Genomic DNA, 27115 nt, shown 5'->3' with positions numbered 1-27115 from the left:
AACGCCTCACGCTCGGGTTGGGATACCTGATACAGCCGCGAGGTTGGCAACGGGGCGCCCGCCTGCAGGTCTATAGCGCAATCGAAGGGGCGGTGTGGGGGCAAGGAGCGCGCGCGATCCTCGCTGAATACTTCCCTAAGATAGCACTCCGGCACTCCATCAAGGCAGATCTCCTCGGGGGGCGTGACGCGTTCGTGCTTCCCGACGGCTGATTGTAAGCAGTGCTGATAACAATATTGGCTCCAGCTATCGATTGCTGGGCGCGCCCACGAAATCACGGGGTTATGCATCTGAAGCCAGGGTAATCCGAGGATGATCGGAGCGTTGCGGGACCGCATTACGTAAAAACGGCGATGCTCAATATGATTGCCGGATAGTAGAAGCTTTAGCGGCTCCGTTCGATGCGTTACTACCGCCAGGAGACGCCAATCAAGATCACGCACCCGCTTCTTTTCAATCAATTCCTCCAAAAAGCAACCCAGCTCGGACGCGAGATTGGTGTCCATCAAACAGTCATCCGCTCCTGAATCTACCAGGGCCCGAACCCGCCTTGACCGGGACCCACCGAATACCTCCCCCTCGAGCTCAAGTCTGTTGGGGTGTCCCGGTCGCTTGTCGACTCGCCTAGACTCGGGGGGTGACGCGCAAGGTCGTAACTCACAGTACTTGGGGTGGACATGGAAGGACGACCCCGGATAGCTGGTTGCGGCGTGAGGAGGTGGTTGGGCGCTGTCTGTCGTAGCACGGTCGCGGAGACGGCGCCTTCCTTCCTCCGCACCAACGTCCTTGCCGCCCAGCTGCATCGGTTCCTCCGTGGTTGCTGTCTCCCGGCCCCGGGAGTGCTCACCGAACCCACGATGTTCCTCACGGTACGTGGTGCGTCGAGACGGATACCGATCACTTCCACGCTCCCGGCCTCGCTCCCTCAGGCGATTGTCCATGAGGAGGGAGAGGTCGATCAGCTCCTCCAAATCGGTGCTGTGGTCGCGGGTCGCCAGCTCGTCCTTGAGTTGAGAGTTTAGGCCACGGCGAAACAGTCCACACAGGGCTCGATCGTCGTATCCACTCTGTGCGGCCAGGATCCGGAACTCAATGGAGTAGTCCGCGATCGACCGCCTTCCCTGGTGAAGGGCGAGTAGCCGACCCTCCGCCTCTCTGCCCCGCACGGGATGTTGGAACACCCGACGAAAGGCTGCCACGAAGTCAGGGAATGATGAACGGAGATTCGGCTTAGCGTCACTGGTCGCAATCGCCCACGACGCCGCCGGACCTGTTAACAGACTCATGACATAAGCCACCTTGGCGGCGTCATTAGCGTAGGCAGACGGCTGTTGGTCAAATATGAGAGAGTACTGGTGTAGGAAGTGTCCACACTGCCCGTGCTCACCCCCGTAACGAGGGGGGTGTGGAAGCGAGGGCACCCTCGACATAGTGGGATATGAGGAGGGCGCTTCCAGGGTGGTAGGACGAACCCCGGGAGGTGGTGGTCTCCGTTCCTCCACCCGAACTAAGCGAGGTTCGAATTCATCGAACCGATGAGCCAGCATGGAGACCGCGCCGCGGAGTTCCGTAATGGCTTGGCCGTGCTGACTCATTTGTTGCTCTTGTCGGGAAAGAGCGGACAATATCTTTTCGATGTCTGCGGGATCCATGGTGGCCGGAGAATTCTGTCACGTTGCGCCCGAGGCGATGAAAAATCGCCTCGTGCACAACAAAAATAACGAGGTGGATCCCAGGAAAAAGCAGACACGAAAAGATCTTGTATGAAACACAAAGGGTTTTAATAACGAACAGAAAGAGCCCGACAGGGAAAACGGTAACAGAAAACGCTGGTCAAATAAGGACCAGGAAATAAGGAAAACAACCGAAAACGCTCGCGAAAAAACAAAGAGCGAGGGAGTACAGAGATCAGTAAACTAGAGCAATAACAATTTGGATGCAACGCGAATAACAATAGTAGTGGCCGTAAGGCAAAAAGGCAGCGAGTAATATCGAACGATGAAATAGCGAGAGAGAGCAATGGCACAGTAAGGAATTCTCCGGCAGTGAGAGGACTGCCGGAGTCTCTTAATAAAGGAGGGTAATCAGCCCGAAATTACGGACAGGTGTGCAGATGGCGGAGGAAAAAACCCGCCACCTGCTGGCGGGCACGCGACGTGACAGTACCCCCCCTCAATGGACGCCTCCCGGCGGACTACCCGGTTTGGATGGATGAGCAGTGTGAAAGTCGCGCAAAAGGGACGGATCAAGGATCCAGGAGCGGGGCACCCATTGCCGCTCCTCCGGCCCGTAGCCCTCCCAGTCGACCAGGTACTGGAAACCCCTGCCCCTGCGCCGAGAGTCCAGGATGTGACAATTTGGAGTTGGTGAAAAAGGTAACGCAGGAATACAACTCTGAACACAGTAATGCCACTAAGTAGAATGATGATTAGACATTAACCAGACATTGTATTATGGAGATGTACAATAAATATTGAAAAATTCGTGGGGGGGCGGGGGGGGGGGGGTGTTCTGCCGTTATTTTGACATATAAAATGCTTTGGTATGTTATAAGGGGGTTTTTTTGCTCTTTATAAGGATTTGTTTGGTAGTTTATACAGGTTGGCGTTACGAAAAGTTGACACGTATGCAAGGAAGTTGGAATTATGTGATCGTTTTGCCAAGGTGAGTTTGCATAATGATGCAGTGACCAACAAAATGTGTTTTTTTTTTTGTTTTGTTTTTTGTCCGAAAAAATCAAAATGTAGCATTTTCTGGTGGTCAAGAGGATTTACAATGGACCTGGTTGAACATTGTGGGCTCAAACTACAATAGCATCCCTGCGCCCCTGCCTCTTTTGGTCTCTCTCTCTTTCTGTTTTCTCACTCCTTTGTTATTTCTAGATTCATATAATGAGAGCATCTCCCAACACTCTCCCATGTTTCCCCAGGCCTGGAAATAATCAAGCCCTGCAGTCCCGAGGGCCAAATCATTTGCGGCACAAAAACGAGCGTGGGGCAACAAAAAGAGCATTGTGCACTCTATGGAGGACAAACTGCAAAACAAGTTTGCGTACACAATGCTGCGACCTCCACCGGGTTTAAGCACACTGAGGAAATAGACGTCGGTCACACGGCGCCCATAAAACATCACGTGAGGACGTTTTGTGTCATATCAGGGCCATAATGTTTTATTGAGGATATAACATTCCTAAAGTCCAATGCAGTTTGTTTGGTTTATGAAGATTGAAATGCGGAATGAAGAAGCATTTCCATTTTGCAGGAGCAAAATAGTGATTCACTGGACACTTCAGCTCAGCAAGCATCTAAAGAGTTAACACTCCTAGTGAGTTTTGTATTTTTCTTTGATTTTTTTTAATGTTGAAAAGGTGTCATATGGTTGACGGTACAAGCCAAAAGTGTGATAATGCAACTGGAAATGGTGCCTTCGGGTAAAATAGGGAGCAGATTGTACAGGATGTTCACCAAATTTAATGTCCTTCCAGCCTGTGAGTAATTTTCCATGTTGAAGGAGGCACTAAACGGAAATTGGACTTGGACATCAAACTCCTATAGTGACACGTAAAAAGATTCGGGACACTGACAACAACACGTTAATGATCACCTGGCACAACATCACAATGATGTGCGGATGTGCACCCGAGCACGGAGCACCTCAGGGCCCTGATTGCCTCACTAAAAAAAGCCCATTGGAATCTATTGGTTCAATTTCAACAACCTTGACGAGATTAACAGTCGAGCATAACGTGTTGAGAAATGATCCCAAAGTCATTGGAAAGTTATTCAATGATTAGCTCAGCATGTGTGAACACATCATACACTCAAAAGTCACCGTGTGCACCGGTGGAGGAAGGACACTTTCACAAAACACCCAGGAAAAAATTAATCATTGCTCTTTCTTACAATTCGTTTATACTCAGCATCGTCAACATCGTCATCATTGCAATCAATTAGTTTTCTGAACCGCTTAACTTCATGAGGTTTGCGCGGCGTGCTGGAGCCCATCCCAGCTGTCTTTGGGCAATAGGCAGGGGACACCCTGAACTGGTTGCCAGACAATCGCAGGGCACAAATAGACACAACCATTCACGCTCACAATCTCTTCTAGGGGCAATTTGGAGCTCCCAATTAACCTGCCATGCATGTTTTTGGATCGTGGGACGAAACCCGGAGTACCCAGAGAAAATCCACGCAGACACGGGGACAACATGCTTCATACAGGAAAGCCGGGGCCCGGAATCAAACCCACAACTTCTGATCTGTGAGCCGTATGTGCTAACCAGTTGACACCATGCTACCTACACACAAAAACAAACCAAAAATTCAGTAAACTACTTGAGTGCTCGAGCATGACAAATATTATGGAGAACATACGGTGTCTGTACATAAATAGTGGGAAATTCCATCCAAAATGCATATGATGAAATTCAAAGAAGCTTGAAATACAGGAAAAACATCATCCTTTTATGATCTTCTGCAACCTTTGAGTGATTTTGTGTTTTATAAAAAAGAAGTACACTTTGTGAATCGATTACATAACCACAACTACCAAAAATGCGGGGGGGGGGGGGGGGGGGTTCCATGAAAGAAATCCTCATTTTGTGCTTCTTCAGCCGTGTGCAGAGGCAGTGGTAAAAAAAAAAAAAACATCCTTTCAAATGTAATGATAAATAAGTTGCTGAAAGTCATATTATGTAAACGGCAACTTGTAGGCTGCTTGCACATTTTGAATCGTGACTCAACAATGACAAATGACAGAAATGGGCTTTTGGAAGGTTAAAATGTGACATGTGCTTCACTGTTCTTGACTCAACAGTGTGTTAATATTCTGCACCATTAAGCAGGACAACTATCAGGAGTAAAGTCTTGTTGTCGGGGTAACAGAAGCAACCTAAAGTACAAAATGAATGAATGGATGAAAGCCTGCCTCAGTCTTTTCCTTTTCCGCCACTTTGCGTCCACGTCTCCTGGCCAGCCGTACGTCCCACATTGCACAGTAAATACTGTAAATCTCTTTCAAAGTGTCCACAATGCAACAGTAGATTTACAGGATTGCTTTGTTCATATTGTTGCTCTTTAAAGCCAAAACGCAAGCGTCAAAAACTCCTTTTGAGTGCACAAAGAAGCAGCGGCATGCAGCTGAGCAACACTCGCCTCATCTTCTTGCCAAATGGAGAATTTGTAAAAACAAACGTGTTTTATTTCCTGCACCTGTGGTTGACCGATTCGCATGTCACCGTCACAGTACAGAGGTCATGGGTTTGACTGCGACAGCGGCCTCCCTTTGCGGAGTTTTGCATGTTCTCCCAGTGCCTGCGTGGGTTTTCTCCGGGTGCTCCCACATTCCAAAAACATGCATTGGTCGATCGGTCATCCGCGGACTGGTTCCAAGTCAACTGCATCCTATCAGTTTAACTTTCACAGAAAGGACAGTAAAGAAATGACAACTAAAAAAGTATCGGTAGGTCACCTTTAACCTATGATGGCGCATGACCTATATCTTAGGAAGTTGTTTACATTTAACAGTCTGCAAAATTGCAGCTAGCGATCAGAGCCGTTGAGATATATCTCTTTGTTTTGTTTAGTCTCATTTCAAGTTTGTTTGATCTGCAATTCACCAAAGGCATTGTTAAAGAATGGAAATCTGGAGCACCAGGAGAATGATTTTAAAATGGTACACGTGAGCTAGGCTCCTGATGTTTGTGCGCTTAACTCGCGACTAAAATCTGCCACTGTTTCCGTTTTCCAGGTCTCCTACAAATGTAGGCAATGATTTCCTTTTCACAAACTCACAAAATCTTTTATCTACTTTATTTTTCTCTTTCGACCATGTTTGCGGCCATTCTGGCTATTGCTTGTCATGGCATGCATATGTGTGTGTGTGTGTGTGTGTGTGTGTGTGTGTGTGTGTGTGTGCGTGTGTGTGTGTGTGTGTGTGTGTGCAAGTGCGTGTGTGTGTGTATGCGTGCATGTGCAGGAGGTTGGCTGCTTGAATAGAACATCTTCGGTCAAAAACATTTGGTTGGGCATACTTGCTCATATTGTCCCTCGGTGTCATTGTGATTGTGACTGTGTGCGTTTGTTTGTCTCTGCGTGCCCTGCGATTGGCTGGCAACCGGTTCGGGTTGTCCCCCGTCTACTGCCTGAAGAGGGCTGGGAAAAGCTCCAACACGCCCATGATCCTTCCTGAGGATAAGCGGATTAGCAAATGGACAGATGGATGGATATTACACAAAAAACACCAAAACCAAATAATAGGAAACCCAAATGTCAGGCCTTCAAAATAAAAGCTTGCCAGAATAATCACCATTTGGCCACACTATCTTTGGCCACATGGTGGCTTATTTAGCAGGGGCAAACAAATGACAGATTTTGTGCTTGTTCACCCACCCCACCATCCCCACAAGCTTTGAAAGAATAAAAGGCATGACATAAATGAAGTCGTATTTTTGAAATATCTTTCTTCCCTAATTCTACTTTGACTTCAATGTTTGATCTTTCCATCTTGGAAAAATAGCCTCTTACTTGTGCCCTGGAAGATTACGTTTTTCTTCCAGACAAAATACATCTTTGTTCTTGCAAAGATAACCATTTTTTTGACTGCAGTCTATAAAAAATAAATTTGTTAACATATTCCGATGCTATTTAGGGTACATACAGTAACTGTCTTTAGTTGCCTTTTGAGATTGCAAAGGGATTGACAACCCTTGATTGGATGTTGACTGGCAAGCTTGAGGCAGGCCTGCGCGTGTGCCGTCTTGAACAGTGGGACCTTGCGAGACTTCAACATTTCTGTCCATTATGGCGCAGTGTGTTACCAAGTGTTTTCTCGGTACCCAGGTACCAATTGCAATCAGATCATGATGCGCAGGTTCCTACCGTCTACTTGATTGATTCCAAGAACTTGTGTTGAGATCAGGAGTGTTAGTAATTGGTTGGATTGTTGATTGCGCGCGTCTGTGTGGGCTCTGACACTTGCAGGATCAAATTACGCCTAATAAAATGCACAACATTTCGTAACCTTTGTTTGTGTTTTTAATGCTTTTTGAGTTATATTCTATTACTATCCATCCATCCATCCATCCATTTATTAATCCGCTTATCCTCACAAGGGGGGTGGGGTGTGCTGGTGAGGTATCCCAGCTGTCTTCAGGCAGTAGGCGGGGGACACCCAGAACCAGTTGCCAGCCAATCGCAGGGCAAACAGAGACGACCAACTATTCGCACTCACACTCACACCTAGAGACAATTAAGAGTGTTCCATTAGCCTGCCACGCTTGTTTTTGGAATGTGGAAGGAAACCGGAGTACCCGGAGAAAACCCACACAGGCAGGGGCAGAACATGCAAACGCCTCACAGGAAGGCCGTAGCCGGAATCGAACCCTGCACCTCTGCAGTGTGAGCCCAGGGTGCTAGCCAGTCTCCCACAGTGCCGCCCCTATTCTGTCAATAACCACAACAATTGGAGACTGAATTTGTTGAAAGTGAGCAAACTATACACACCATACACGGCGGCTGAACATTTTCATCATCTTGCTGTTTTACTTGAAAACATATGGTATTATATTTTATCATCATATAAAAATAAGTTACACATTAGCTGTAAAAATGGACTTTTTGAGTAAGTATTATGAGAAGTTCAGCTAACCTTTACTAAGTACAAATAACTGCTACTGATTCTATAGCCAGACAGTAGACATAAACATGCGCAAAAAAAACCTCTGGCCATCCATCAATAAGGACTTCCCTGGTGGAGGTACCGATTGACAAATGCTTGGCGAGTAGTATTTTCTCAAAGGTTGTCTTTCTAAACTTGAAGTGGACACAACAGTGGCATTCTGTTGTGAAGGAAGTGGAGGCTTTTGAATTCATCACAAGGAAAACGGCCTCCATTTGTCTTTTCTGGGGCAAAGTAGTGGGGGGTGGAGGTCAAAAGTACATTGAGCATTTTTGGGAACAAAGGCAAAATACCGCCCTACACCCTTTGTTTGCTATTTGAAAACAGCTGTTATTTCCACTGCTAAGTTTTCATCCATCAGATTTTTTAACGATGCATCTAACATGAATACAATTAAAAATTCATTTGAGAATTCTCTTGTTTTTACTTTATTTTTATTACTGATGTAAACCTGATCTATTGACAAAAATATGCCTTTGTAGAAACTAGAATGGTACAAACGAACAAAAAAATCAGGACCAAAACCTGACTTCAACTGGACTGAAACAGATTTTGCAGTTCAACCAAAATTTTCGAAGGATATGCCTCTGAAGTCAGAATCATGGAATCATGCAATGTATAGCAAAAAAGGTCAAAAAATAAACACTAAAAAGAGTCTGAAGTTCAACCAAAACTATCGTAATGAATAAGTCACAGTCAGTCAGTCAGTGTTACATTTCAGTGTTCAAACAAAATGTGGAAAAATATGCAAACTAGAGTGATAATAAATGGTACACCTTTTAAATTGTTCACTTCAATTTTCAAACAAAATGATCACGAAATATATGCCTCGGAGGTTGTACACTGGGATCTTCAACCTAGGACCATTTTCACAAAATAATAAGCTTCGAAAGTCAGTGTTCAACCAAAATTGGGGGGAAAAAAAGTCCAAGGTTTCCAAGTTCCACCAAAATCGCCTGGAAAAATGCGGCTCTAAAACCTTACGAGAGTTGTACAACAAAGAATTCAAATGGATTAATATTCAGTAACATTTGGATGTTCAACTAAACAACATTTTCAAGAAGAATAACCCTCTGAAGTTGTACATTTTGGAGTTCAACCAACCAATTTTTTTGAAGAATAATCCACCCCCAAATGTCCACAGAACATCCATACATCCATTTTCAATAGCCCTTATCCTGACTACAGTAGTGGGAGGTGATGTAACCAGTCCCAGTAGACTTCGGGCGGAAGGGGGACGACACCCTGAACTGGTCGGCAGTCAGTCGCAGGGCACACATTGAGACAAACATTCATTCACACCCCCGTCCACACCGTCACTGAGTGAGAAACTAATCCACACTGCCCACAGACAAAGTCAGGCGGGTAGACCATGGCACCATTCACGACTCCCTGCAGAACAATATACTGTATTGGCCCGAATAAAAGACTGTGTTTTTTGCATTGAAATAAGACTGAAAAAGTGGGTGTCGTCTTATATTTGGCGTCTAGGCATTATACCCATTCATGACGCTAGATGGCGCCAGATATCATTGAAGCGAATTCTGAACTTGACTCCCCAGGCCAAATGAACCCCTGCCACGAAGAATAAAAATAAAAAATAGCGGCAGCACGAAGAAGAAAAATAAAAAATAGCGGTAAGAAAGAAAAGAGAAGAAAATCATAGGAGGTAACAGAAAACTGAGAAACGTAGTGACAATCTGAAGAAAAGTGGGTCGAAGATCGGCCAGGTTAACCAGCAGCTGCGGAGAAGTTATGATGTAATTTACATTTCAAAAACCAGAAGCCATTCATTTACGAATGTGATTGCACTTTAAATTTGAATGAGGCAAAATAACATGCTTTTTATCTCAAATTTATTGTTATAATCATTTGTTTCAGATGTACTGTAATTATTTTTTGTATAAAAATTAATTTGGTGGTCAAAAAGTCTTTTTTCAAACTTGGGTCTTGAAAAAGAGGGGATCGTCTTATAATTAGTGTCGTCCTATATTTGGGCCAATTTGGTACTTCACCTCAAAAGTAATATATAATAATAATATAGTAATATAAAAAATAATATATACTAAAAAGTAATATCTCTCGGAATTCAACTAATATGTTCACAAAAATAGACAATAACACCGTACAATTTGTAGTACTGTACCGTCCCACAGTTTTCCAAAAATAGGTGTGTAAAGTCAAGCATCCTTATTATTAAAACAAAAACAACAACAAAAAAGCCCCCCCACCCCCCCACACACACACACACTATTTTTATCATACTGTCCCCAGAATCCATAAGAGCCGAAGACCCAGTACAAATGAAAAAAATGGACATTGGAAGTGGAGGCTGGAGGCTGGCCAGGGCTTCCGAGAACTGTCAAATGGACCCCCCATGTGAGCGCCCTATTACTCTGTGCATGATGCATTCAGGCGAGAGTGCAAGTACAAAACCGAAGAGCAAAAGGTTTCTGTTTGCGAATTTTTCATCACTATTTTGAACTCAAATCAGCACGGTGTCAAACCATCACCAGCGCCTGAGGTGACCATGAGAGGGCCTTCCCTGGGGTACGCTACTTTGAAAGCCGGCCAGTGGAACAGACACTGGCTCCACAAGTCCCTCTCCATGCTGGGGCAATGCCAATATAAGATCCTGTACACTGCGGGCGGGAAAGCAGTCGCTCGGTCCAACTCCCTCCAATAGCTATTCTGGGGCAAGTGCCTCAATGGGCTTTGTTGTTACGCGCTCATCTGCTGACTGGCTTTTGTTGTTGTTGTTTTTTTTTTTTAAATTCGTTATTTTTGTTTTTAACGGGAAGGGAAGAAACACAGCACATTCACAGTCCTCTCAAAGATTCAAGGCCATGCCCGAAGACAGCAGGCTGGGATATGTTCCAGCACGCCCCGTAATCCTTGTGAGGATAAAGCGATTCAGGAAATGGATGGATGGATAAGCGAAGGCAGCAAAAGTCATAAAGATGGAGAAAAAAGAATGTATAGGAGAAGTTCTGGAAAACATCATAAGGGGGAAAAAACCTTCACCTTAAATCAGGGGTGTTAAACTCATTTCGAATTGTGGACCACATACGGCCTCGGTAGATGTCAAGTGGGGCGGACAATGAAAATTATACCATTATTATACCATACTCTGCTCTAAATAACCAAAACACGTCTTTCCTTTGTTTTGGTCTAAAGAAGCAAGGACATTCGGAAAATTTTGACATTTAATGAACATATATTTTACAAAACATTTCATGAAGCACCTTAGATTTCCTTAGAAAAATGTGCAATTTACTTTTATCATGCATATGATATATGCATTGCAACTGATACCAACGATTGTACAAAGGTACAAAACGAACAAGTACCGGTAATTGGTATCGAAAAATATAGTAATGCACTTTAAGATTAAACAAGATTTATAAAGAAAGGAATTTTGAAACCATTTACACATGTGCATAAAAATCTAAATTTAATCCCTGCCAAATTAAAGAGAGTGCTATTAAATGTGTAAAGAAAAAGTATTCACATGTCCTTGATAGCGACTGCTCTGTTGGGCCTGTCTCAGTGACAGACTGAGGCTGTTGTTGTCTTTTTCTCTAATCAAAACAATGTTGTCTTCCACTCTGATCAAAACAGTGTGTCCCACTAGCGGATACTCCATGAATTGCACCCATTTAAAATATTCATTCCATGTCTTTTATGCATTTTTCACTTTGAAATTATCATGTGGGCCTGGTCAAAATCTCCTTGGGGACGGTTCCGCCCCGCGGGCCTTATATCTGACACCAATGTCTTAAATTAACTCAAACTCAGTTTTAGAGTGAGTACCTCACCTTCCATAGTCATGAGGCCTTCAAGACGTTTTGAAGGGCAACAAAAATAAATTAATTGCTAACAATGAACATATACTTTTATCATGAATAAAATTGGTCATTTGCAAATGTAAACCCCATAATGGGTTTTTGTGTCCCTTAATGTATTTTTGAAAGATTAAACAAATATATTTTCAGTTTTTAAATTGGACCTGTAAAAACTTGTGCAATACGTATTATACCATGTGTTTTAATTTTGATGTTGCGGGAAAGAAAATAGCGTGTTGCTGAACTTAAGTCATAAATATCACTCAATCTATGACAGTATTATCATTATTATATTGTTTTTATTTTTATGAAATTGATGTGCTGGGTTAAACACAAGTGCAGATCCAGAATCAGCGCTTAAAAAAACCTAACACATATACAAGTTTATTTACATCTGAGTAGAAAACATTTAGTAAAAGAAAAAAATGCAGACAATTGTAATTTAAAAGTCTGCTGCAAAAGTCTTCAAAGTCTGCCTTTAAAGACTTGAACTTGTCCTGGACAAAGTTTTCTATTATGGCCAACTTTCAGAGATATGTCATGCAAAATCAAACAATACATGGTGATCAACCTACTGAGCATGTTTATGTAAATTTCGTGAGCAGGATTAGCAATTTATGAGCCCATTCAAGTGTGGTGTAATAATGGACTGTTGATTATCACTTAAGGACTGCAGCGGGGACATTCATATCAGTGGCAGATATGACACGTATGTGGATCAAATACTCAGAGACCCCATATCAGTCCAATTAGAGGCCCATTTGATATACAGTGTTTTTATGGCTTTAATTGTTTTCAATATCACATATACAGTGAACTCTGATCATAAAAGCGTGATTGAAAAAAAAGTAAGCACGATAGCACTGTGCGCTTTCGGTTGAGCCGAGAATGAGGAGGATCCGGCAGAAAAGGTTCCCCCGAGGGGCCCCCCCGCTAAAAGGCTTAATCTGGCCCGTGATGAATTTGTGTTGCGAACTGGAAATATTCCAGGAAGCCTCCTCCCCCTCCTTCCCTGCCCCCATCGTGACCACCATCATAGGAAACCGTAACCCAAAAGAACAATAGCAATGCTTCAACTCGGGTTGACAATGATGCAAACGTTAAGAGAGGTGGCATGTGGAGCAAAGTAATATTAATTCAAGGACGACTTGGATGTGCTTTTCCTGACTCGCGTATCTTGTTGAAATGCAGAAATGAACTTGGCATGATTCTGATGCAGGAGTTGAAAACAAATGATAATAATCAGATTCAAAGACTGACTTGTGACGTGCACGCAAGTACAACAAAAAGAAAAAGAAAAGCTTGGCTTGCATGTAATTCTACTATTGCACACACCATGTAGACGTGCAGTGGATTAATTGTGTCATGTGTGTTTGTTTTGTTTTCAGCCCCAGCTGGAGTGAAGGGAGTTTCCCTCCAGCAGGTGAACCTGTTGCCATGTATTGAGGGACTGCAGAGCTGCCTAGTCTCTTGTCAGATTATTGACCTTGTTTGCTGTTTATGCGCATGTGTTGTTTTCCCAAACCTCTCCATTTCATTCATAGTCATTTTGCTCTCTTGGTTCCTCTTTTTGTAGGAATTGGTACTATTTCGGCCTTTTGATCTTGTTTTTCCTGTCAGTTGGACTCGTGTCATTTTGTTTGTATTCCTGGTGTTACTTTACCTTGCCTTTTGCAAGCCCTTTTGTTTATGCCCTGTTTTTTTCTGGCTCCTTGTGACCATGATTTCTGTTTTGACGTTGTAGATTGTGCATTTTTTATCATAAACATTTTTGTTGTTTGCATTTTGTCTGTGTCTCCATTATTCAATTTGTTCTTGAACCTAGTAAATTGTGGTCCGTACAGGACTTCCAAAAAGCAAAGGCTACTAATAAGAATTCAAGTTTGACTTGATACATGCAGAACACATTAGTTTACTATCGGACATAACCCAGTGAACCTGCAGTGGAATGAATAGCTGGGCTTGATTCCCAGGTAGGGTATTCAAACAGTTGAAAGTATAACAAAATACTGTCATAATGATTAAAGAGGAAGTTAACACAATTTTCTTTACAACAAATTCCATGCAGCCCCTCTAGTCTAAACACGTCATTCTGATGAAGATTGTGTTTGTAGAATATGAATTTAACGGCAAAATCCACCCGCTTTTAGCCATCTCAGGGGGCGGCCATTTTGTGTTTGTGATGGAGACTGTAAAATATTCCATCACAAGCACACAATCCAATACAATGCCTCTTTATTTATATCACGCTTTCACAAAAGCTACAGCGGTGTAGTCCTAAAATGCCATAAAAATAAAAAAGCGCTTTAAGTGAAACAAGTGTTTTATTTCTTTTTTTAAAAAGTGACATTTCAATACCATAGACACAAAAGTGATGAAAGCACAAACTTGTATGCAAAAATGACACACCATACAGAATACTGATAATGAGAGAACATTTTAACACATGTCGATACACTTGCTGCAACCTTGAAGATGAGCAGCGTATGTGTGTGCGTGTGCATGTGTGTGTGTGTGTGTGTGTTTACGTGAGCTACAAAAATACATTTGCAGCTTCTAGAAACAATGACGCTGAAACAAATAGCTTTTTTTTTTCTTTTCACAAGAGCGTATAGACATACACGGCAAGCTATGTGCTCGACCGACTATTTGGGGGCCATTTCCACGGTGGAGGTGTCGTTGGCGCCGTTGACATCGTAGTCGCCCACGGGGCCGTTCACCAGCACCCTCATGCGTTCTGGGAAGTCGTCAAATTTGGGCGACAGCAGGAAGTCATAAACCAGGGCCGCCGCCACGCCACCACACATGGGCCCAACCCAGTACACCTGCAGTGGATTCACTCGGTTCAATTCTGATGCAAAAGTCGCTAGCGTCACAAAGTAATAAATTAAAGCTTGATTTGCAATGTGGAATTTTTTGACTATCTCACGTACCAAGGAGCTCTACAGTGGATTAACTGAGGTTGACTCCAATAAAGGCATTAAAAAAGTTGCAGGCATAAAAATATCAACAGTAAGAACTAAAGCTCGTAAGTTGTCTCCAGACATTAGGTTTTCAGATGCAGAAGTTTAAAAGTTGCAAATGTTATCAAGCAATCATGAGAATTAAAGCTTGACAGTGTACACATGTTGAGTGTGATTTTATCCCACGTCATGGGTAAACATGTAGTTGCTTGTACAACAAAATAATAGGAAGAGTTAAAGCTTGACTTGTGATGTGCATTTTTAAAGATTTGAATCGCTCTCCATACCCAGTGGTCGGTGAAGTCATTCAGGATCATAGCCGGACCGAAGGTACGCGCGGGATTGATGCCGCAGCCCGTGTAGCTGATCTGGAATCACACACACACACACACACACACACACACACACACACACACACACACACACACACACACACACACACACACACACACACACACACAAAAACCTTCAGGGTCCAACTTTTTCCCCTCCAGGAGAGCAATGCATGCTGGGTAATGTCATCTCACCGCCGCCAAATGTCCGAGGCACACGGAGAGGCCTATGGCCAAGGGCGCCGAACCGGTGACATCGCGCCTCCGTTTATCAGTCACGGCAATGACACACAGCACCAGCTGGAAAGTTGCCAGGAGCTCGATGCCCACGCCCTGGCTGGGGGTGATGCCGTTCAGCTGAAAAAAAAGCCCGTTGGTAGGTTTCTAAAGTTGTGACTAATGTACGCAGTAGGGCAGCTATCTTGCCGTGCCAGATGCTGATATTGGAGGCTGCAGAAGCCGGGGGACTTTAACACAGTTGTTTAATGAATAACAGCAGAGTTGGGGAACCGAGAGGGAGCGGGGGGGGGGGGGGGGGGGGGGGTGTGGAGGTGCACTGAATGTTATTTATGTCACATTTTGAGAATTGCACGTTGGGCCGAATCAAATAGTCTGGCCAGGCCATCTGTAGCCCAAGAGCTGTAGCTTGCAAGTCTGCAACATTCTTGAAAAGTTTAAATAAATTAAAAAAATAATAATAATACAATTCTCAGAATATGATTTTATTCTCAAAAATTCTGACTAATTGCTGGTAAAGTGTCACTTTCTTTTTCCTTGAAATGAAAAATGAATGAAAACATATTGTAACACCTTTTTCTTGTAATATTTTTTAAAAGTATCATAAAATCACAACTTTGTCTCGTAAAAACAACTTGACACCACTATAAAAAAGTTGTTACAGTCCAAGACATATTTTTTTCCTCTCCTAAGATTACAAGTGACAATTCATTAAATCTTTTGGTCAGTTTTCTTCAAGAAACATTTGAAAGTTAAACACCTGGAATTGTATAAACATCCTCTTTTTTTCTGATTTTAAGATATTACTTTTTGTCTTTGGTACATATTTTCCTCATCAAAGCCAAAAGTCTCTTCCTTCTCGTAATATGAAGACTTAATTTTTAACATTTTGAAGATCTTTTTAATTTCTACAAAAATAATTGACATATTTTACATAGTTGGCTCCATCTGCAGCGATCAACTTTTTGTATCCACAACGCGGAAAGCGACCAAAAAACAAATTGACTATCAAGGATGTTCGTGAAGACCAACAGGTCACCCTTCCCTCGAGCACTACATGTTTTAAAACAGAACAGAAAGAGGCTTGGGGCTCTTACCTTATTGAGGCCCAGCTCAGCCGTGGTGGCGGGCCGCGCCCCGTAAAGAATGCCGCTGGCGAGGCTGGAGCCCAGCAACTGGGCCACCACGTACGCAACGGCCCGGAACACGCTGATCTGGCAGCTGGCAAGCATGCCCAGCGTGACGGCCGGGTTTAGGTGGGCGCCGCTGATGTGGCCCAGGCTCTGCGCCAGCGTGGCGATGGCCAGCCCGAAGGCCAGCGACACCTTGACCTCTTGACCCGGTGCGCTCGGATGGCCGATGGCCGCCGCGATGCTGAGGAAGATGAACAGGGTCATGCCCACCAGCTCGGCCAGGACGGCCCTCCAGAACGCCTTGCTCTTGAACTCCCTCATGTGGGTGCCCGGAAAGCGTACGCGCGTGTGTATCTGTGTGTGTGTATGTGTGTTTGTGAGTGAGTGCACAGACCAAAAGCAAGCGGCGTATTTAAGGCCCAAAGGCTGATAATGGTCAGTGGGCGGGCCTCAGAAAACTGAAAGGGCCACACTGAATTAATGAGAAATTGAAAAGACCTCCTCCTCCGGCCCCTCACCCAGCGCCTCCCAATAAACTTCACAACTTGAAGAGAATCCTGCCCTGTGAAAGCGAGTTTGAACCCCCACCCACTGACACCGTCTCTAAAAGTCCAAAACAGAACAGTAATGTGTTAATAATAAATTTCGGTGACAGTTGTTTCAAGTGAAAACGAAAATCAATTGGCAGGAGTCGCAGAACAAAGGTAGTCACTCATTAACCGCAGGGACGAGCGCTAAATCAGTATTCGATGTTGCGTGAGTCGCGTAAGCAGAGCGAAACGAGGTGAAACATCAACGCTTGAGAAAGTCGCAGCCGCATGCACCTGGAGCCCCGGACTCTGACGCGGGGCGGAGGGAGCGAGCGTAAGATTTTCGACAGGACAGCAACCAACAATTTGGTGCAAGCACATGTCATGGATTTGAGTGGCACGTGCGCAGGTGTGTGGTCATACTTCAAGGAGGTCGTGTCAGACATGTCTTTATGACTCGGGCTTTGATACAAGTTGTCACCTTCCAACTTCAGAGTCGAAGTCAAACCTGACTCCAAAGTGCGTTTTTATTTCAACCGCTTGCCTGCTGTCACCTTTAATTTTTTTCATTTTCTTTCTTTTAAACGCTCTGTTGCCCATTGAGATTTCGTTGAACTGTGAAGTCCATTACAAATAAAATCAATTATGACTATTATTGTATTCAGCTCCGTACAAACAAAAGAAACATCAACTAGCTCAAAAAATTCCGCCAAAAAATTAGATCTACTCAAGTTGTAGTATACTAGGGAAGTTCTCAACCCAATCAAGCACAACAATTCTGCTATTTTGTGGTGATTGTTTATCTGAGAAGAAGAACAACAAATATAAACACTACAGTTATTTACAGGTCGGCACACACGGGAAAAAACAAAACAAAACAAAACATGAATATGAATATGTGCAATTTATGTTTTCATTCTTTGGATTCTTCCTGTATTATCATTAAGATTATTTCCTGTATATTTTTTATGTTGTCAGCATTTTTGGGGAAAAAAGTATTAGATACACACACTCACACACACACACACACACATACACAGTACTGTAAACAGTATTTGCCCCCTTCCTGAGTTCTGTGTTCTTATTTATCACAAAGGTTGTCAGTTCATTAAACGAAATTTAATATCACACAGAGGAAATAAAAAATTCAGTTTCTAAATGATGATTTCATTTACCTAGGGGGAAAACATTTAAAATCAATTTCACAGGCAACACTGTCACACCACATTTATTGAATAAAAAAAAATCACAAATAGAATCTGTCAGACAAAGTGAAGTAGGCTACAAGTTCTCAAGCAACAAACGCATCACGCCACGATCCAATGAAATTCAATAAGAAAAAAAAATCATCTAAATCAAATTACAAAGCCATTTCCAAGATGAACCACTATCAGAGCCATTCTCCACAAATGGAGGAAAATGTGAACATTGGCAAACATTCCCACTAGTGGTTGACGAATTAAAATTACTCCAAGTGCGATGACGACTCATTCAGGAGGTTGCAAAAGAACCTAGAACCACATCCAAAGAACCCTCAACCTCACTGGCCCCAGTTCAGGTCAGTGTTCACAACTGTACCAAAAGAAAGACACTGACCAAAAATGGCATCCATGGGAGAGGTCCGAAGCATAAAACCACTGCTGTCCAAAAGGAACACAAAGGGTTGTGTCACATTTGCCAAAATACATCTTGATAATCGTCAAGACTTGGAAAAACATTCTGTTGACTGATGAGTCAAAAATGGAACTTTTTGAAGGATGCGGAACCCCTTACCTCTGGTCTAGAAATAGCACAGCATTGGATTGAAAAGAACATGATGCCAACAGTGAAGCATGGTCATAGTGTGATGGTCTGGGCTGCTTCACTACCTCAGGACCAAGACAACTTGCTGTGATTGATGAGATGAATTCTGCTGTCTACCAGGAAATCCTGAAGGAGAATGTCCAACCATCAACCATCGATTTGCGCCCTTTAACGCAAGTGCTCTTAGATCATGCAGTAGAACGACGATCCAAAGCACACCGGCAAGTCCACATCTGAATGGCTCAAAAAAGGTTTTGTTTTTTTTGGTGTGTCCAACTCAAAGTCTTGAGTTGAATTCAATTGAGATGCTGCGGTGTGACGGTGTGTTCATTCAAGAAAACCCTCCAGTATGGCGGAATAGAAGCAATCCTGGGAAGAAGAGTGTGCCAAAATTCCTCCACTACGATGTGAATGACTTATCACAAATTAAAGCAAACTCTTGATTTCAGTGACAACAACCCAGGACAGATAGGTTTGTATTTTTTTTTAAACTTCATTTTGCATGCATGTGTGTGTATATCTATATCTATCTATCTATCTATCTATCTATCTATCTATCTATCTATCTATCTATCTATCTATCTATCTATCTATCTATCTATCTACAGTATCTATCTATCTATCTATCTATCTATCTATCTATCTATCTATCTATCTATCTATCTATCTATCTATCTATCTATCTATCTATCTATCTATCTATATACAGTATATATATATATATATATATATATATATATATATATATATATATATATATATATATATATATATATATATATACATATAATGTTTAAAAAACATATTCTTGAGACGTATTTGAGGAAAATAGAGAAGACCACATCCGTGCTAACTAAAAGTGACACCATGCCACGTTTTATAAGCTTCTCCATGTATGTCCAAGTGACCCTGCAGTGGTCAGATCAGAAAAAATGAAGTGATGTCTTGTAAATTTTTCTGCCCATGCAGCGACGGGTGAGCGAAGAGAGTGGAGGGTTAGAAGCGGTAGAGGCCGACCACTCTAATGTGCAGCGACCCGCAAAACTGCCTGTGACAGACGGGGACTCATTGTACTAATTGCTCCAATGTGTTTCTCACTAATAACAAATACTGGACAGTATGTCTTCCGTCTCTCCTGGCAGAAAAATAAAACACAAACAACATAGAGGATTGAAAGAGATGAGAAAGAGATGAGAGAAAATAACCTGTGTCACAACTCTCAACTCACTGGCGGGAGAGACTTCATAGCAAGGATTTCATGAATTGGCTTTGGCGCCACCTTGTGGCACACTGGTTCTGAAGATCAACGTTGAATTGGGTTGTGAAGATTTGTTTCGACAAAAGTAAGCACTACTTTTGTCGAAACAAATCTGCCATTGTAAATACTTCAAAATACTTCTCTATACATTCAAAGCCATCCATAACCTTGCGCCCCCCTATCTGTCAGATCTTCTTCAAATCTCCATTCCCTCTCGCTCACTCAGGTCCTCATCCTCCCTCCACCTTTTTCTACCCTCTGCCCGTCTCAGTACAATGGGGTGCAGAGCCTTCAGTCGCTCTGCCCCCAAACTCTGGAACTCACTTCCTCCCAACATTCGTAATATTGACTCTCTTTCCTTATTCAAAACCCAGCTCAAAACCCACCTATTCAGACTTGCCTACCCGCCTTAAATCTTTCTTTCTTTATTATTTTATCTGTGTTTTACTATTGGTCTTGGCTGTACAGTGTCCTTGAGTGTTGTGAAAGGCGCTTACAAATGTGATGTATTATTATTATTATTATCATCGTGTAGCATCTTGCTGCCTGAGGAACCATGCTGAAGTGAGCTGAGGAGCTTCATTGTGACAAAAGTAAAATACAACCATAATTTTATCATTTTACATGAATAAAGCGGTCAAGAGAATAAATACAACACATTTCATGTGGGTGAAAAAAAATATTAAGAGAATTAAGTTGACAATGTTTTAAAGACTTAATATGCGGTTTATGAGAAAAAAATCTGCATTTTTTCCTGACAAAGTTATTGTCAAGTTACAGAGAATTTGCAATTGTTCTAATTTTGTATTAGATTGTAAAAACAAAAAAAAATCATTGTTTGACAAATCTGCAATTTCATGGTAAAATTTGAAATGTTACCATAATTGTATAAACTTGATAACAAGGTGTCATCCTAAAATGAAAATGACATGATGACATTAGCAGAATAAATGTAAACATAATTTTATAAGCAATGAAAAATAAAATCTGACTTTTACAAGAAAAAGTTTGAGTTAAAAATATTTTCCTTTCAAGAAGAAAAACTTCTCGTGAAACATCGTAGGGCCCCACAAAAAAACTTTTCCCCTGAGCAAGAAACTCATACTGACAAGAATAAAATGTATGAAGAAAGTTCTTTCCAAGAATAAATATGTATAATAATGAGAACAAGTTCTTATTAAATATTAAATAAAAAGAATCTTTAAAGAAAGAAGTTGACAAAAAAAATTGAAGTTATTTTTTGTCATTTGAACAAAAAGAAATGCCTTTGTAGATGATGAAAAATATTCCACAATTTTTTGGCATCCTTTTGTACTGTAATGAGAATAAAGTCCACACAAGGTGGGAGCACAATCACGTGCCAGACCATCTTTTGTACTGCACAAGGAAGTCTTTGACAACATGTGCGAAGGCAGAAGATGCGATTTCCTTGCTTTGGGCGCAACTGCTGTTTTGGCGAGCAACCGAGTTCAAATGGGTTCACGAGACGCACTATGTTGCTTCCCTCTCCTTGCCAGGGATGAAATGTCTGTTGTCACGTGGCGCCCGCTGATAGTCGTTCCTTCTGTTGTTGTTTCCTCATCGCCAACGCACGTCGACCGGCAAAAGGTGCGCTCGCATCCTGCCAAAGGGCATCGGGGTTCTTCTTGTTGTCTCCCCCCCAACCCCCGTCCTGCTCCGCCAGCCCTCCATAGGTTGCTCGTGAGCCCTGCCCTGCCTGAGTGCGCTCCTCACCACTCCCTCCCTCTAACATCGCTCTCCTGAATACACAAATCCTCTTCCCATCCTCCACTGGAGGTAACCTCAGTCAAGGACTCCCCGCTCAAGGGAACCCCCTCCAATGAGTTAAACTCCCACAATGCCTAAACTTGCCCCCTGAGGTTTACACTAAACCCTGTAAAAAGATTAGAGATGTCAAGTAAAACGTGATGGAATTGGGGAAAAGCCCACTAATGGACCTACAAGTAGCCCAGCATTTCCCCCCAAAAATGTTCTGACTTGTTAAATGCAAAACTTCAACTGGCAATGGACAACTAATGTTTTGCATCTAACACTTGTAAGAGCCAAAGTGTAATTCACAATTACAAAAACAAAAAGAAAAAAAAAGACGAGTTAAGAGCTAGAAATCAGTAGATGTAGGCAAGACCTTTGGAAGACTTCTCAGTCTCATCTGTAGCACCTCAGACATGCCGAGTTGTAAAAAGATTTCAAACGTATTCAAGATCGATGGTGTTTTCAAACTACTGGCTAACAAACATGCTCTTACAGCACTGTATTTAACTGTTGAGCCCATTTGAACACTGTTGCTAACTAAAACCAAGGACCCTATTGGTAGATTATTTTTTGAACCACCTATTCAGTGGAAGCTCAACGATTTGCTGTGTTTTCCTTTGGCCAAAACACTGGCAATATTGCTTTTGCATCATCTGGTGGCATGCTAATGCTAGGTCAAGTCAAGTCAACAGTATTTATAGAGCACTTTCAAACAGCCATCGCTGCATACAAAGTGCTGTACATGGAGCGATTTAACATACACAATAAACAGTAAGACGAAATGGTAATAAAGGCGGTAGAAAGCACCAAGCAGTAAAATCATGCTGAGTCGAACGCCAAAGAATACAAGTGGGTTTTGAGGAGGGCTTTAAAGATGGGCAGGGAGGAGGCTTGCCGAGTGTTCAGTGGGAGGTCATTCCAGAGAGAGGGACCAGCAACAGAAAAGGCTCTATCCCCTCTGAGCCTCAGTTTAGTTCTCGGTACTTCTAACAAAGACTGGTCCACAGACCTGAGGCGCCGGGCAGGTGTGTAGGGGCGGATGAGCTCAGAGAGGTAATCTGTTGCAACCACTCATCTAGTTTGGGGGTCACTGCCCCGAGTGCTCCTACCACCACAGGCACGACTGTCACTTTTACCTTCCAGGCTCTCTCCAGCTCCTCTCTGAGCCCTTGGTATTTCTCGAGTTTCTCATGTTCCTCCTTCCTGATGTTTCCATCACTTGGGATCGCTACATCCACTATGACGGCTTTCCTCTGCCCTTTATCTATGATCACGATATCTGGTTGGTTCGCCATTACCATCTTGTCAGTCTGGATCTGGAAGTCCCACAGGATCTTCGCTCTGTCATTCTCCACCACCTTCGGAGGTGTTTCCCATTTTGACCTTGTGGTTTCCAGTCCATACTCCGCACAGATGTTTCGGTAGACTATGCCATCCACCTGGTTATGGCGTTCCATGTAGGCTTTCCCTGCCAGCATCTTACACCCTGCAGTTATGTGTTGGATCGTCTCAGGTGCCTGTTTGCACAACCTACACCGTGGGTCTCGTCTGGTGTGGTATATCTGGGCCTCGATGGCTCTGGTGCTCAAGGCCTGCTCCTGAGCAGCCAGGATGAGTGCCTCTGTGCTGTCCTTCAGGCCAGCCCTCTCTAGCCACTGATGGGACTTCTTGAGATCAGCCACTTCAGTTATGGTCCGGTGGTACATCCCGTGTAGGGGCTTGTCCTCCCATGATGGTCCCTCTTCCAGCGCCTCATCTTCTGTTCCCCGTTGTCTGAGACATTCTCTGAGTACGTCATCCATTGGAGCCTTCTCCTTGATGTATTCATGGAGCTTGGATGTTTCATCCTGGACAGTGGCTCTCACACTCACTAGTCCCCGGCCTCCTTCCTTTCGGCTTGCGTACAGTCTCAGGGTGCTGGATTTGGGATGGAACCCTCCATGCATGGTTAGGAGCTTTCGGTTCTTAACGTCCGTGGTCTGAATCTCTTCCTTTGGCCACCTTATTATTCCTGCAGGGTATCTGATCACTGGCAGGGCATAGCTGTTTATTGCCCGGGTCTTATTTTTGCCATTGAGCTGGCTTCTTAGGACTTGCCTCACTCGCTGGAGGTATTTGGCCGTAGCCGCTTTCCTTGTTGCCAGTTTGAGGTTGCCATTGGCTTGTGGTATACCAAGGTACTTGTAGCTGTCCTCAATGTCTGCTATAGTTCCTTCAGGGACTGAGACCCCTTCAGTGCGGACTACCTTTCCTCTCTTAGTCACCATCCGACTACATTTCTCAAGCCCGAATGACATCCCGATGTCGCTGCTGTAAATCCTGGTTGTGTGGATCAGGGAATCTATGTCCCTTTCGCTCTTAGCATACAGCTTTATGTCATCCATGTAGAGGAGGTGACTGATTGTAGCTCCATTTCTGAGGCGGTATCCATAGCCTGTCTTGGTGATTACTTGGCTTAGGGGGTTCAGTCCTATGCAGAACAGCAGTGGGGAGAGTGCATCACCTTGGTATGTGCCACATTTGATGGACACTTGGGTAAGTGGCTTGCCATTGGCTTCAAGTGTGGTTTTCCACATCCTCATTGAGTTCGCAACGAAGGCTCTTAGGGTCCTGTTCACCTTATACAACTCCAAGCATTCAGTGATCCATGTATATGGCATCGAGTCATAGGCTTTCTTGTAACCAATCCAAGTATGTCGGGATCTGCAGTCTTGTGCGACTGTTCTGTCAACCAGGTGCTGATGTTTGGCTCCTCTGGTATATATATGCGCGGCTAAGATAAGTGGACACATGGATCAATACATGAACGAAGCACAGAAGGGCATTGGTAGAGATACCAGAGGAGCCAAACATCAGCACCTATGTTTATATATATATATATATATATATATATATATATATATATATATATTTCCCTCCTCCACATATTCCCTCCACAAATTCATTTCAATGGCCGTTAATTATAATTGTACTTTCGCAGGTCGCAGGGGTCCACTGGAATCCTTAGCTGAAATCTTGTGCCATCAACAGGCAATAACTGTACGGTATACTATAAATCCTCGACAGGGTGTCAATTATTGCAGATTTTCATTATCGGCGGCATGGGTCAGGTCGTATAGCCACTAATTGGAGTGGTTCACTGCAATTATAGCAAATAATGATAGTCATCATTTCAGAGCCTTGTAAACAGGTGAAAACATGGGTAGTGACCGTGCTGCTTCCCAAATGGGAGAGCACAGCACATTCTTATCAGCTAGCACACCGTTGCTTTTTATTCGTTTATCAAATACTTTCCATTCCAAAGAGGTTAATGTTATCCCAATTCCTCAGGGGGATGGCAGCCTAGCCATAAAAAACCGAATCAAGTCTGGTTATCTCGAAACAATTGGCTCCTTTTATTATCTCGCTGCGTGGATGTCGCAATACTATGCAGGGCGCTGAGATTTTATGATGTGTGAAAACATCATAAAAACAGGCCGGATGGTGGGTGATCACCACAGTGGAAACTGTGGCAAACGGAATCTGACACAGCCGCTCTGGGGTGTCTCTCACTGTGGCTCAAATATGGCGGTCTCTGTTGTCGTGCTGCCCAAGACGACTGACGAGGCTTTTCACCGTTTTGTGTGTGCGTATGGGTGTGTTAACATTTGTGGTGGCTGCAATAAAAGGGCTTTACAATGCTTATAAATTGGCAATGAAGCACATGCAACAATGGCTGATTTTCCAACCAAAGCTCTTCAGCTTAATCGGCTTGTGAGACTGCTGCTCTTTAAACAGCAGCCGCAGATGTCAAGCCTTCGGCGACATGAGCGCAGGAGCATTTCTTCATGCATTTGGAGTCCCTCCATAGACACATTACCGGTAGTTAATGTTTAAAACACCAATATTGTTGTAAAACCCTTGGCTTTGAGAAAGTTCGAAGGGTGCTTTCACACCTGTAGTTTGCGGTTTCTGGTCCCACTAGACTGTATGCGTCCACGACCCCCTAAGACGATTTCAGTGGCATTCATGCAGTCAAAACTCCAAGCCTACCAAAATGCGATGTGGCGTCACTGTCCTCTCTTATGCGAGGTAGGCACATGCCGACAATGAGGCCAAAGTTGAGCATTTCAACCCCCTTCCTCAACATTAGCAAAGGTCTGGCAGTGTGGGGTGTGTTGGAAATGATCTGCGAAAATACTGGAGCCAGCAACTTTTTGAACACTAAATTAATTTTTATACGGAAAATAATTACAGTACGTCTGAAGCAAATGATTGTAATGATATATTTGTGAGAAAAAGCATGTTATTTTGCCTCATTCAAATCTTAATATCTGAATATCTAAATATGTAAACTAAAGTGCAATCACGTTCGTAAATGAATGGCTTCTGGGTTTTTAAATGTAAATGACATCATAACTTCTCCTCGTCTGCCGGTTAACCAGGCTGATCTTCGACCCACTTTTCTCCAGATTGTCGCTACGTTTCTCCATTTTCTGTGATCGCTTTGATTATTTTCTTCTCTTTTTTTTCTTACCGATATTTTTATTTTTCTTCTTCGTGCTACCGCTATTTTTATTCTTCGTGACAGGGGTTCACGCTGGCCTGGGGAGTCAAGTTCAGCATTCGCTTCAATGATATCTGGTGCCATCTAGCGCCGTGAATGGGTATAATATCTAGACCCCGAAGATAAGACGACCCCCACTTTTTAAATCTTATTTCAATGCAAAAAAAACAGTCTTATATTCAGGCCAATACGGTATGTGATGAGCCACGTTGGCCATCTGGAGTGTGCCACACGCTAGAAAAGTAGAAAGTTGTGTTGTCCAGGGAAACCAAGACAACGAAGGTATCTATAAAAAATGATGAGATTTATTTAAAAAAGAAAAAGAAAAGAAAAAAAAACATGGAGGGACACCGTTCACAGATCTGCCAAGGGAGCCTTCTCCCCCTCCGCGTCTTGCACTCTCATTTTATCTTATTGGGAGGTGGTGAAGGTCAGCGCAATCAGCATTTTGAGCAGCTACATAGCGTACAGACTAGTGCATGTGCAGAAAATTTGCTTATCTGCAAAATAACTGGTCAACATTCAATAGTACGAACAGTTACTTCGATTTTGCGCTGTGAGTGTTCTAATTCCCATTACAAAGTACACACTTACTAAATTGTTCCTTGTTTTGCGTGGTCTCACATTTTAAACATTGGTGAACTAATCACTACATGTTTGTGTTTGTGCTTGTGTGTCTTTATACAAAACTCTGTAGAAAGAACAGATAGACAGTCGATCTCGAGGCAAGAGTAAATCTCTCCACATTAAAAAAGCTGAATGTCACAGTCTAGCGTTAGCCATCGAACTAATAGACGTGGTGGGAATCGGACCATCCTGTATGAGTAGGAAGGACCCTGTCACACCAGCTTGTGGTGTGCATGTCAAAAATGGGTTGTGAAAAAAAAAACAGCCTAAGTGTGCTTTTCTTTAATGGTCAAAAGAAGATAAGCAGGATGACCGTGAAGACGAGTGAGTACTAAGCGAATGAAACAACCCTAATAAACACATAGTGTTTTTTTTAATGTCCTGATAATCC

The 27115-nt window shown here is 43.2% G+C and overlaps 2 protein-coding genes across 3 annotated transcripts in view; both read right to left on the bottom strand.

Annotated features, from left to right (window-relative positions):
• Window positions 1-27115, bottom strand: part of greb1l (GREB1 like retinoic acid receptor coactivator) — a 202917-nt gene that overhangs the window by 152643 nt on the left and 23159 nt on the right. The window lies entirely within an intron of this gene.
• LOC127616764 (aquaporin FA-CHIP-like) lies at window positions 13828-16633 on the bottom strand. The gene is made up of 4 exons (XM_052088578.1): window positions 16152-16633; window positions 15013-15174; window positions 14773-14853; window positions 13828-14347 (listed from the first exon to the last, which is right to left on the bottom strand). The coding sequence occupies exons 1-4, from the start codon at window positions 16506-16508 to the stop codon at window positions 14168-14170; spliced, it is 780 nt and encodes a 259-aa protein (XP_051944538.1). The 5' UTR covers window positions 16509-16633; the 3' UTR covers window positions 13828-14167.

The sequence above is a fragment of the Hippocampus zosterae genome, chromosome 15 (genome assembly GCF_025434085.1).
Source record: "Hippocampus zosterae strain Florida chromosome 15, ASM2543408v3, whole genome shotgun sequence".
Taxonomy (NCBI): Eukaryota; Metazoa; Chordata; class Actinopteri; order Syngnathiformes; family Syngnathidae; genus Hippocampus; species Hippocampus zosterae.
This window is presented reverse-complemented; position numbering and strand designations above follow the sequence as displayed.